General features: G+C 35.6%; 1 protein-coding gene across 9 annotated transcripts in view; it reads right to left on the reverse strand.

The window, feature by feature from the left end:
• The window catches only part of DOCK7 (dedicator of cytokinesis 7), a 227,551-nt gene that overhangs the window by 157,717 nt on the left and 56,342 nt on the right, over window positions 1–13,492 (reverse strand). For all 9 annotated transcript variants that reach the window (XM_045035944.1, XM_045035942.1, XM_045035945.1 and 6 more), the window contains exons 10-11: window positions 6,150–6,230; window positions 3,947–4,112 (exon numbers count right to left, since the gene is read on the reverse strand). In XM_045035944.1, coding sequence (XP_044891879.1) covers window positions 3,947–4,112; window positions 6,150–6,230 — 247 coding nt within the window. The remainder of the gene's footprint in view (window positions 1–3,946; window positions 4,113–6,149; window positions 6,231–13,492) is intronic.

Genomic DNA, 13,492 nt, shown 5'->3' on the forward strand with positions numbered 1-13,492 from the left:
ATAGAAGGTTCTAGTTAAGATTGTTAGAAAAGTGGGGCGCCTGGGTGGCGCAGCCGGTTAAGCGTCCGACTTCAGCCAGGTCACGATCTCGCGGTCCGTGAGTTCGAGCCCCGCGTCGGGCTCTGGGCTGGTGGCTCGGAGCCTGGAGCCTGTTTCCGATTCTGTGTCTCCCTCTCTCTCTGCCCCTCCCCCGTTCATGCTCTGTCTCTCTCTGTCCCAAAAATAAATAAAAAACATTGAAAAAAATTAAAAAAAAAAAAAGATTGTTAGAAAAGAAAAAGAAGTCATCCAGATTGAAAAAGAAACAGTAAACCTTTTATTATTTGCAGAGGGCAATATCTTGTATATAGAAAATGTTAAAGAATCCAAAAGAGGAAAAAAAAAAAAAAACCACTGCAATTAATAAACATGTTCAAATGGTTTCAAAGCACATAATCAATATTCAAGTCAATATTATACACACAAGAAATGAACATTCTAAAACTGAAATTAAGAAAACAATTCCATTAAAAATATCATAAAAACAATAAAACAATTGGGTATGCATTTAACAGGAGAAAGGCAAAGACTTGTACACTGAAAACTATAAAACACTGAAAAAAATGTTAAGATCTCAATACATGGAAAAACATTCCATGGATTGGGAGATTTAATATCGTTAAGAGGGCAACACTCCCCAAAATGATTTATAGATTTAATGTAATGTCTATCAAAATTCCAGCTACCTTTGTGCAGAAATTTACAGCTAATTCTAAACTACATATTAAACTACAAGGGCCCAAGGGCGCCTGGGTGGCTCAGTCGGTTAAGCAGATCTCAAGATTCATGGGTTGAGGCCCACATTGGGCTCTGTGCTGACAGCTCAGAGCCTGGAGCCTGCTTTGGATTCTGTGTCTCCCTCTCTCTCTGCCCCTCCCCTGCTTGTGCTCTGTCTCTGTCTCTCTCAAAAATAAAACTACAAGGGCCCAAAATAGGCACACACACACACACAAATCTGTAAATAAGATAATAAAGTTGTAGAGTTGGAGGACCACTCTTCCCAATTTCAAAACTTCCTGCAAAGCCAAAAAAATGAACACAGAATAGTACTACCATGGGCTTAGCATATAAATCAATGGAATAGAATTGAGTCTAGAATTAAACCCATACATCTATCATAAACCAATTTTCTTTCTTTTTTTTTTTTAAATATTTATTTATTTTTAAAAGAGAGACAGAGCGCCAACCGGGGACGGGCAGAGAGAGAGGGAGACACAGAATCTGAAGCAGGCTACAGGATCTCAGCTGTCAGCACAGAGCCCTACACGAGGCTTGAACTCAAACAGTGAGACCATGACCTGAGCCAAAGTCAAATGCTTAACCAACTGAGCCACCCAGATGTCCCGTGAACTAATTTCCAACAAGAATGACAAGACCACTTGCTGGAGAAAGAATAGTCTTCCTAGCAAATAGGTGTTGGGACAACTCAATAGCTACATTAAAAGAATAATATTGGACCCTTACCTCTCACCATGTAAAAAAAAAAGTAACCCAAAATGGATTATACCTAAATGTAAGAGCTATACCTATAGACCTCTTAGACAAAAACATACAAACAGATCTTTCTGATCTTGAGTTAGGTAATGCTTTCTTAGATAAGACTCCAAAAGCACAAGCAACAAAAGAACAGAGAAAATGAATTTAAAATTTCTATGCTACAGGGGCACCAGGGTGGCTCAGTCAGTTGAGTGTCTGACTTCAGCTCAGGTCATGATCTCACGGTCCCATGGATTTGAGCCCTGCATCGGGGCCTGTGCTGACGGCTCAGCAGCTGGAGGCTGCTTTGGATTCTGTGTCTCCTTCTCTCTCTGCCTCTCCCCTGTTCGTGCTCTGTCTCTATCTCTCAAAAATAAACATGAAAAAAAAAATTTTTTTTTAATTTCTATGCTACAAACACCAGCATTAAAAGAGGAAAAAAAAAACCCACAGACTGGGAGAAAATATTTGCAAATCCTGTATTAGATAAAAGATTTGTTGGGCAAGGGGCATTAAGGAGAACACTTGAGCACTGGGTGTTATATGTAAGTGATGAATCACTAAATTCTATTCTTGAAATCATTATTGCACTATATGTTAACGAACTTAATTTACATTTTTAATGTAAATTAAAAATAATAAGAAAAAAATAAGAAAAAAAGATAAAAGATTTGTATCCAGAATACATAAAGAACTCTTAAATTCAAAGACAAGAATATAAAAAAGCGGGGCACCTGAGTGGCTCAGTCACTTATGCATCTGACTCCTGATTTTGGCTCAGGGCATGTTCTCACAGTGCATGAGTTCAAGCCCCTCATGGGACTCTGTAATGACAGCATAGAGACTGCTTGGGATTCTCTCTCTGCTCTTCCCCAGCTTGCGCATGCGTGCACTCACTCTCTCCCTCCCTCTCTCTCTCTCTCTCTCTCAAAATAAATAAACTTAGGGGTGTTTGGGTGGCTCAGTCAGGTCATGATCTCATGGTTTGTGAGTGTGAGCCCCACATCAGGCTCTATGCTGACAGCTCAGAGCCTGAAGCCTGCTTCAGATTCTGTGTCTCCTTCTCTCTCTGCCTCTCCCCTGCTCACACTTTGCCTCTCTCTCTCTCAAAAATAAATGAATGTTAAAAAAAATTTTTTTAATAAACTTCAAAAAAAAGAATATTAAAAAGCCACATAAAAAATGAGCATCCACTAGATAAAACAAAAACAAAGACATTAAAAAAATGAGCAAAAGACATGACTACATATTTCTTCAAAGAAAGTATACACATAACCAGTACACATAAAATTATACTCAAGATCATTAAATATCAAGGAAAAGCAAATCCTAAACCACAATGACAAACCTCTTTGCCTACACTAGGATGGCTGTAATCAAAGGGCCAAATAATAAAAGTGTTCGCAAAGATATGGAGAAATTGGAACGTTCACACACTACTAGAAGAATTTTAAATGGTGCAGCAACACTGGAAAACAACCTGATAGTTCTTCAAAACGTGAAATACAGAATTGTCACTAAGATCCAACAATTTCTAGTATATGTCCAAAAAAATGAAAACATGCCCATACAAAAGCTTGTTCCTGAACATTAACTGCAGCATTATTCATACTAAACAAAAAGTTTAAACAACTCAAAGGTCCATCAACTGATGAATGGATAAATAAAATGTGGTATATCCACACAATGGACTATTTGGCAATAAAAAGAAATTAAATAGTGATACATGCTACAACATGGATGAACTTTTAAAACATTATGCTAAGTGAGGGGCGCCTGGGGCGCTTAGTTAAGTGTCCAACTTCGGCTCAGGTCATGATCTCCTGGTTCTTGGGTTTGAGCCCCATGTCGGGTTCTGTGTTGATGGCTCAGAGCCTAGAGTATGCTTTAGATTCTGTGTCTCCCTCTCTCTGCCCCTCCCCCACTCACACTCTGTCTCTCTCTCTCTCTCTCTCTCTCAAAAATAAATAAAACATTAAAAAATAATAATAAAAAAATAAAACATTATACTAAGGGAAAGAAGCTTGTCACAAAAGACTGTATATTGTATAATTCTATTGATATGAAATGTCCAGCATAGGCAAATCCATACAGACCTTATAAGGAGATCAGAGGTTGTTTAGGATTGGGTTTGTGGATTGGGGGAGAATGGAGGGTTACTAATGAATACAAAACTGTTCCAAAATTAAGACTGTGGTGATGGTTGCAGAACCTTGTGAATATATCAAAAAAAAACCAATAAATTATACACTTTAAATGGGTGAATTGTATAGTATAGGAATTGCATCTCAATAAAGCTGTGGGGAAAAAAAGGAAAAAAAAGAAAACCCTTTTATGCCTCACAACACTGTAAAGTCTATAAATAAAACAAGCCTATATAAAAAAAAGAAAAATTAAACATTTAGAAATATTTTATATAAAACACTCTTACCTCCAGTGCTTATTTCCACCTCTGTAGAATCTCTTTCCAAACTCCCCGCACTGCTAACAATATTCATTAAATGGATTGCAGTCCAAGCAAAAGGCATGCGATATTTCCCAAGTCTTTGACAAAACTGATCAGCTTGACTTTTCAGCTTCTCCAATTTTTCCTTATTCTGCAAAACAAAACTTTATACATTATATGATTATGCTCGAAAGAAATGAATCAAAGACTACTCCATTGTATATAAAAAGACAGCTTAGGAATTCTCAATTCTCAACAAAGATGGAAGAATAATCTATACCTTTCAGAGATCAATTAACACTGTATTATCTTAACCACTGAATAATTTTAACCCATTCTATAAATGTATGTGTAGAGTAAGTCTTTCAAATTTATTTTTGTGATTATCTCATTTTGGTAGGAAAGAACGTAGAGCAAGGGTCAAACATGTGTATGTATTACAAGTACTATTTTATGAAAAGAAACATAACCATGTTCAAGTCAGCAACTGCTACCTACAAAATATTCTAGGTTAAACTTACTAAATTGTACTACTCTGAAAAAGATGGGAGCAGTTGAGCCATTTTGAAATAATCCTTAACTTATGGCAAGAGAAGGAGTGAGGTAAAGTGGGACTGGGGGTACAAATAGGCTAACAACATGTAAGACCAGAACTGTCTGGCTTCTTAAAAGAAGCAAACAAAAAAAAATATTGCAAAAAGACTAAACCCTAGAAACAGACTGATGGTCCAAACAGTATGTGCCTATCTGGAAGACATCCTGAAGCTGGCCCAACTTTTAGGCTATCCCTGAAACAAACACTAAGGTAACCTGCAATAGCCAACTAATGGTCCAAAAGTAAAAATCTACACCAAATATCTTACATACTCTTTCCATACAGGATGTTGTCAAGGTATATATACACTAACAATAGAGCCCTACCTTGAGAGTCAGGCCTGGGATAAGATGGACGGATAACTAAATGTTAGCGCTGTTTATTGCTATATATATTATACCTCCAAAATAGGTGATTGCTTTAAAAGCCCAGATATCAAGTATACTTGATTCTATCAGCTTATGTAGGCATGTAATAAGCTGCTATTGTAATTATGAGCTCCACACAACAGCAAATTTAAAAAATGACAACCCGGGGAAAGGTTATAGAATACTTGAACCCTAATTTCAACCAGCAAGCCAGGGATCAGAGAAGAGTATCATGTACTCAGTTCTACCTATATCAGCAGAAAAGGCTCAGCTACTGTTCCAAATTTCCCAAAATTAGAAAACAAAACATATTCTAGATTTTGGTAACTTATCGAGTATTCCTCAAGCATACTCCTGGATGTTTCAACTATTAAATCATGCATTCAATCATCTGTTATTCTTGTAGCTAACTCAGGGTATCTGAAATTTGGCACCAACTTTATATCAATCGCTTTTGCTTTATATGTGTACCCAAATTCTAAAAATTAGTCATCTGATAGCAAAAGGGAGATAGTATTTTCTGTTTTTACCATATTCCTTAATTATCAGTGGCATTCCTTAATTATCAGCAGCTAGACAGAGCCCCAGAGTACTGCTATCTTACTATAAAAAATTATACTATATGGGGCACCTGGGCAGCTCATTCGGGTAAGCTTCTGACTCATGATTTCAGCTCAGGTCATGATCTTATGGTTCATAGGATCAAGCCCTGCATCAGGTTCCAGGCTGACAGCTCAGAATCTGCTTGGGATTCTCTCTCTCCCTCTCTCTCTCTGCCCCTCCCACACTCATGTGCAAGTGCTTTCTCTCTCTCTCTCTCAAAATAAATGAACTTTAAAAAAACCTTTTATTACCGATATCACTATTTTATGAAAAATCACTATTTTTGAAAATTTTAATACTTAGGAATGAAATGAAATTAACTTAGTTCTCTCCAAGGAAAAAAAAGTCAGGAGTCACTTAGTTTGGGGGTAAGGGAGATTTTAAAGAATAAGACAGCATATGAAAAAAGCTAAGTGACAAAAAAAAGAAGAAAGTAAGAAAGCAGGTAGTCCAATAGAAAATAATGAACTAGTAGTTAAATTCTTTAATATGCTTCATAATTCTCCCAAATAATAACTTGGGAAATGAGAGGTTATTTAGTGTTGGGTTCAGGGACTGGGGGAGCATTGGGAGGGACTATATGACTATACAGGTGGGAAAAATGAGAGGCATGATACTCTACCTTTGTGGCATCTGCTTCTTTAAAAATCATATAAGGTTCTGCACACTCTCCGATGTCACCTTGCTGTAGGACTTTTTCTAACTGTCAAAAAATAAAACAGTAAAGACTAATTAAGCTTAAAAAAAAAGTAATCAGACTGGAATGTGAGGATGGTTTAACATAAAAAAAATCAATCAAGGTAATACACCACATTAACAGAATGACAGGGAAAAAAAACACATGATCATCTCAATTGATACAGAAAAATAACTGGGCAAAATTCAGCACCCTTTCATGCTAGGAACATTCAATAAACTAAGAATACAAGAAAACTACCTCAACATAATAAAGACCATATATGAAAACACCACAGCTAACATCATATTCAATGGTGAAAGGCTGGAAGTTTTTCCTCTAACATTAGGAACAAGATAAGGATGCTCACTTTTACCAATTCTATTCAAAAAAGTACTGGAAGTCTGAGCCAAAGCAATAAGGCAAGAAAAAGAAAAAAAAATGAGTCCAAATTTGAAAGGAAAGAGTAAAATTATGTGTTTGCAGACATGACCTTTTGTTCAGAAAACCTTTATAGTACACACACACACACACACACACACAAATGGTTAGAACTAATAAATAAATTCAGCATAGTTGCAGATACAAAATCAATATGCAAAAATCAATTATATTTCTAAATACTAATAATGAAAAATCTGTAAGAAAATTAAAAACACAATTTCACTTACAATAATATCAAAAAGAAAAAAAATAAAGGTATTCCCCACTTTTAGAAAGTTAACATTATGCTACTTTGATCTTACAAAGACCTACATTACTACCTGTTTTTGCTAACTGAAAGAAATCTGAAGAGTATTTTCACTTTTACAAAAAAAGGGGAAAGTAAAAATAACATTCAGCATATGCTTTGCAAATACAGGCAGCACACACCCGGGGCAACAACAGTGGCACTGCCAAGCTCCTTCCCTGGGAATTACAACTCAGTATCTCAGCATCAAACCACCATAGTTCTGCACTGTGTCTACGAGCATCTGTCCTTTATCTCAATTTATTTTGTGTATCTGTTGGCAAGATATGTCCAAAGGCATCATGAAAGACTGAGAGAGTTATTTTTTGGGTCTAAGAACATTCAAATATTTTTCCATATAAATTAATGTTAATTGCTTTGTCACTTTATAAAATTTCAGCTTACAAAAGTTTCATCAAAGCACTCTTCTTCTAGATAGCAAGGAAACATATACTGAGAAATTAACTTAACCAAAAGGGTGAATGATATATAATCTGAAAACCATAGAACATTGGTTAAAAAAAAAAAAAAAAAAATTAAAGAAGACACAAACAAATGGAAAGATATCCTATAGTCATGAACTGGAAGACTAAATTAATACTAAGAGGCCAATTCTATGCAAAGCAATCTACAGATTTAATGCAATTCCTATGAAAATCTCAAAGATTTTTTTTGTAGACATAATAAAATTCACCGTAACATTCATGTGAAATTTCAAAGAACCCTGAACAATCAAAATAAACCTTTAAAAAAGGAACAGAGTTGTAAGTCTCATACTTCCAGACTTCAAAACAATACAAAGCTACAGTAATAAAAAATATATATATGATACTGGCATAAAGACATACATATAGATGAATGGAACAGAATACAGTCCAGAAATAAACCCTCACATATGTGGTTAAATAATATTTTGTTAATATTTATTTAGTTATTTTGAGAGAGAGAGGCAGTGTGCATAGGGTAGGGGCCAACAGAGAAAGAGAGAGAAAATCTTAAGCAGGTCCATGCTCAGTGTGGAGCCCAATGAGGGGGCTCAATCTCACGACCATGAGATCATGACCTGAGGTGAAATTAAGAGTTGGATGCTTAACCAACTGAGCCACCCAGGAGCCCCAGGCTAAATGATTTTTAACAAGACTGCCAAGGCCATTCAATGGGGAAAGGACAGTCTTTTCAACAAATGGTGTTTAAAAAACCATATACCCAAATGCAAAAGAATTAATGGTGTTTAAAAGACCATGTATCCAGGGGGCACCTGGGTGGCTCAGTCGGTTAAGTGTCTGACTCCGGTTCAGGTTAAGGTCTCATGGCTCATGACTTCAAGCCACGCATTAGGCTCTGCGCTGACAGCTCAGAACCTAGAGCCTGCATCAGATTCCATGTCTCCCTCTCTCTCTGTCCCTCCCCTACTCGTGCTCTGACTCTCTCTTTCAAAAATAAACATTAAAAAAATTTTTTCTTGGGGGTGCCTGGGTGGCTCAGTCAGTTAAGCGTCCGACTTCAGCTCAGGTCATGATCTTGCGGTCCGTGAGTTCAAGCCCCGCGTCGGGCTCTGTGCTGACCGCTCAGAGCCTGGAGCCTGTTTCAGATTCTGTGTCTCCCTCTCTTTCTGCCCCTCCCCTGCTCATGCTCTGTCTCTCTCTTTCTCAAAAATAAATAAAAACATTTAAAAAAATAAAAATTTTTTTTCTTAAATCATATATACAAATGCAAAAGAATAAAGTCTTTACTCTCTATCATATACAAAAATTAACACAAAATGGATCAAAGACATAAATGTGGACCTAAAATTATATAACTCTTAACAGAAAAAAACAGAGTCTTCATGACACTGGATATGGCAATGTTTTCTTGGATTTGATGCAGAAAAATACAGGTAACAAAAGCAAAATACAGAAATTGGGCCACATTAAAACTTTGTGCATCACAGACATAATCAGGGTGAAAAGGCAACAAATAAAAAAATATATACAAATAATGTATCTAATAAGGAGTTAATATCCAGAATAATTTTTTTAAGTTCTACAACTCAACAACAAAATAAATACAGTAAGCCTTGGTTTGCAAGCATAATTTGTTCTGGAAATATGCTTGTAATCCAAAGCACTCAGATATCAAAGCAAATTTCAAGAACCACTGGCTCAGCTGTGATCGTGTGACGTTCAGCATCATGTACAACTCATATTGCAAGACATTGCTCATTTATCAAGTTAAAATTTATTAGAAATGTTTGTCTTGCGGAACTCTCACAGAACAAATTACAATCCAAGGTTTTACTTTAATCTGATTTTTAAATGGCAAAGGACTTGAATAGACATTTTCCAAAGAAGATACAAAAATGGCTAACAGGATATGAAAAGATCCTCTACATAACTAATCATAAGGTAAATGCAAATCAAAATACAATGAGATTATCACTTGATAGCCATCAAGATGGCTACAATCAATAAAACAAAAAATAACAAGCATTGGCAAGGATACAGAAAAACTGGAACTCATGTGCACTATTGGTGATTATGAAAATGGTACATCCATTATGGAAAACTATACAGAGGGTCCTCAAAAAATTAAAAATAGAATTACCACACAATACAGAAAATCTATTTTTAAGTATATATCCAATAGAATCAAAAGCAAAATGTAAACCATTACATTGCTATCATGTTCATAGCAGCACTATTCACAAAGCCAAAAGGCAGAAGCAACCCAAATGTCTATCAAGAGATGTGTGGACCCGAAAAACAAATAATCCAGTGAAGAAATGGGCAGAAAACATGAATAGACACTTTTCCAAAGAAGATGTCCAGATGGCTAACAGACACATGAAAAGATGCTCAACATCACTCCTTATCAGGCAAATACAAATCAAAACCACACTCAGATATCACCTCACGCCAGTCAGAGTAGCTCAAATGAACAAATCAGGAGACTATAGATGCTGGCGAGGATGTGGAGAAACGGGAACCCTCTTGCACTGTTGGTGGGAATGCGTACTGGTGCAGCCGTTCTGGAAAACAGTGTGGAGGTTCCTCAAAAAATTAAAAATAGATCTACCCTATAATCCAGCAATAGCACTGCTAGGAATTTACCCAAGGGATACAGGAGTGCTGAGGCATAGGGGCACTTGCACCCCAATGTTTATAGCAGCACTTTCAACAATAGCCAAATTATGGAAAGAGCCTAAATGTCCATCAGCTGATGAATGGATAAAGAAATTGTGGTTTATATACACAATGGAATGCTACTTGGCAATGAGAGTGAAATCTGGCCTTTTGTAGCAACGTGGATGGAACTGGAGAGTGTTATGCTAAGTGAAATAGGTAATACAGAGAAAGACAGATACCATATGTTTTCACTCATATGTGGATCCTGAGAAACTCAACAGAAGACCAGGGCGGAGGAAAAGGGGGGTGGGGAGTTACAGAGAGGGAAGGAGGCAAACCATAAGAGACTCTTAAATACTGATAATAAACTGAGGGTTGATGGGGGGTGGGAGGGAAGGGAAAGTGGGTGATGGGCACTGAGGAGGGCACTTGTTGGGATGAGCACTGGGTGTTGTATGGAAACCAATTTGACAATAAATTTCATATTTCAAAAAATAATAAAAAAATAAAGTTAGGTAAATAGGTTATGACAAGCTGAAAAAAAAAGAGATGAGTGGACAAACATATATATATTAAATATTATACAATGGAGTATTATTCAGCCTTTAAAAGGGAGAAATCCTAAAACAAGCTACAACCTTGATGAACCTTGAAGACATTATACTAAGTAAAATAAGCCAGTCACACACAAAAACAAAAACCAAATACTCTATGATTCCATTCATATGAAGTATATGAGGTCAAATTCATAGAAAGAGAGCAAACTGGTGGTTGGCAAAATCTGATAAGAGGAGAAAAAGTCATCTAATATAATATCAATGTACAGAATTAACAATTTTTTAAAAATTGCTCAATTGGTTGAGTGTCCAACTCTTGATTTCGGCTTAGGTCATGATCTCACAGTTTGTGAGATCAAGCCCTACTTTAGGCTCTGCACTGACAGTGTGGAGCCTACTTGGGATTCTTTCTCTGTCTCTGCCCCTGCCCTGCTTGTGCACACATTCTCTCTCAACATAGGTAAGTAAACACTAAAAAAAAAAAAAAAAAAGTAAAAAAAAAACTCACAAAACAGTATTGAGTGACCAATGCAACAGTTTCTACTTCTAATTTTTTTCTCCACTTCTAATTTAATGTCTCACATTAACCCTATATAACTTAATATTTTCAAAAAGAAAAGAAACGTAAATAAAATAGGGTGAAAGTCCAGAAACCAAATCAAGCATACCTGATTTGTAGGAATTGTGATAATTCCTTGTAGGAATTTAGCACATATAAAGTTGATACTTCAAATTAGCAAGTGGAGGACAAAAAACTCTTACAAATAAAACAAAATAAAAATAATCCAATAAAATGGATAGGATTACACAAGTGTATATATTTGTTCACGTGAAACATATGTATCCTACATACACTTAAAATTCATGTTTTTTATATTAAAAATCACTTACAAACAAGTTAAAAATGAGCTATTTGAATAAGTACTTTATAAAACAGAATATCCAAACAGCCAATAAATCACTCAACATTCTTAGTCATCACAGAATATAGACTAAAATTGAGGGGCGCTTGACTGCCTAGGTCAGTGGAGCATGGAACTCTTGGACCTGGGGTTGTGTATTCAAGCCCCATAGTGGATGTGGATATTACTTAAAAATAAACTCTTAAAAAAATTGATATAACATGACAAACATATCAGAAATAAAATACAAACCAGAATATAAAACAAAATTAATAAAATTTAAATGTCAAATACAATAAAATCCGATGATAGCAAGTGTTAAGAAGGAAATGGAGCAGCTGATATTCTCAAAAACTGTTGAAAAGAGTAAAAATTGGAATATCCATGTAGGGAAACCGGTTGTAGCAATAAACCCAATGTCCAACAATGAGAATGGAAAAACAGTGATATATTCATATAACAGAATATTATATAGGATTAAAAACAACTACTGCTACACGCAAAAAGCCTAGATGAATCTTAACATAATTCTTTAGAATACCAGAGACAAGAATTTATACTATACGATTCCTTTCCTATGAAGTTTCAAAAGAGGCCAAGATACGGTAAAAGTCAGTATAGTAGGAAAGGGCACAAAGAAGGCCATTTGCTAATATTCTACATCTTGATCTAGATGTACATAAGTTCAGTATGTAAAAATTAATAAAGATGGACACCCTGTGCATATTGCTAATTGTAAACAAAGCTTACAAAGAAAACAATTTCTATATACCAGTGACAAATGAAATTTTGTATATAATTTAAAATGAAAAATGTTAAGTGATACCATTTATAATATAATCAAAAATATCAAATCACCAAGAATATATGAGAGGAAAAGACCTAAAAACATGAAGGAATATATCATGTTCATTGACTGAAAAACAATAGTTTAAAGATGTCAACTTTCTCAAATTGATCTATATATTTAATGCAATGCCAGTCAACATCTCAGTACATTATTTCTTGAGAGAAAGAGAGCATGCCTATACTGAGGGGTTGAAGAGACTGACAAGTAAAAATTTACACAAAAATGTAAAAAGTCAAGCTGGAAAAAAAATACACCACTTATTATAAAGCTACAATAATGAAAACAGTATAGTAGTGGTACCAAGAAAAGAAAAACAGACCAGTGGAACCAAAAAAGGCTCTAGGGGCACCTGGGTGGCTCTCCTCCTATGGAGGACTCTCACAGCCATTATATTGAGTGAAAGAAGCCAGGCACAGAAGATTCATTGTTATGATTCCTTTCATATGAACTTCAAGAAGAAAAGCTAACAATGGTGACAGAAGTTAGAATACTAGTTATCTAGAAGGGCAGGGGTAGTCACTAGAAAGAGAAACACAAGAACCCTCCAGAGTAATAATGCAATGGAAATATTCTATGACTTGAGCTCAAGAGTGATCACACAGGCAAATACACATGGAAGAATTCACCAAGCTGTTTACTCCAGGTTTGTAAATATCTCATTGTACATATTTTATACTTCAATTTAAAAAAAAACTGATAAATATCAAGTATGACTAGCTGAAACTCTTATTCACTGCTGGTGGGAATGCAACTATCACAGAGACTGAAAACATTTATTTGATAGTATCTACCAAATCTGACATACAAATATTCCGTGACTTAGCAATTCTACTCCCAAGAATAAACTAAATACAAATGTATGCATATGTCTATCCTCATGGAATGCAAATATTTACAGAATTTCTGATAAAAACCACAAAATTAACCAAAATGTCTATCATCAGTAAAATGAATTATGATATATTCATACAATACTAAACAACAATGTAAATGAATTTTATTTTTATTATCTTTTAATGTTTATTTATTTCTGAGAGAGACAGAGCATGAGCACGGGAGGGACAGAGACAGAAGGAGACACAGAATCTGAAGCAGGCTGCAGGCTCCGAGCTGTCAGCACAGAGCCCGACATGGGGTTCAAAC

The sequence above is a fragment of the Felis catus genome, chromosome C1 (genome assembly GCF_018350175.1).
Source record: "Felis catus isolate Fca126 chromosome C1, F.catus_Fca126_mat1.0, whole genome shotgun sequence".
NCBI lineage: Eukaryota > Metazoa > Chordata > Mammalia > Carnivora > Felidae > Felis > Felis catus.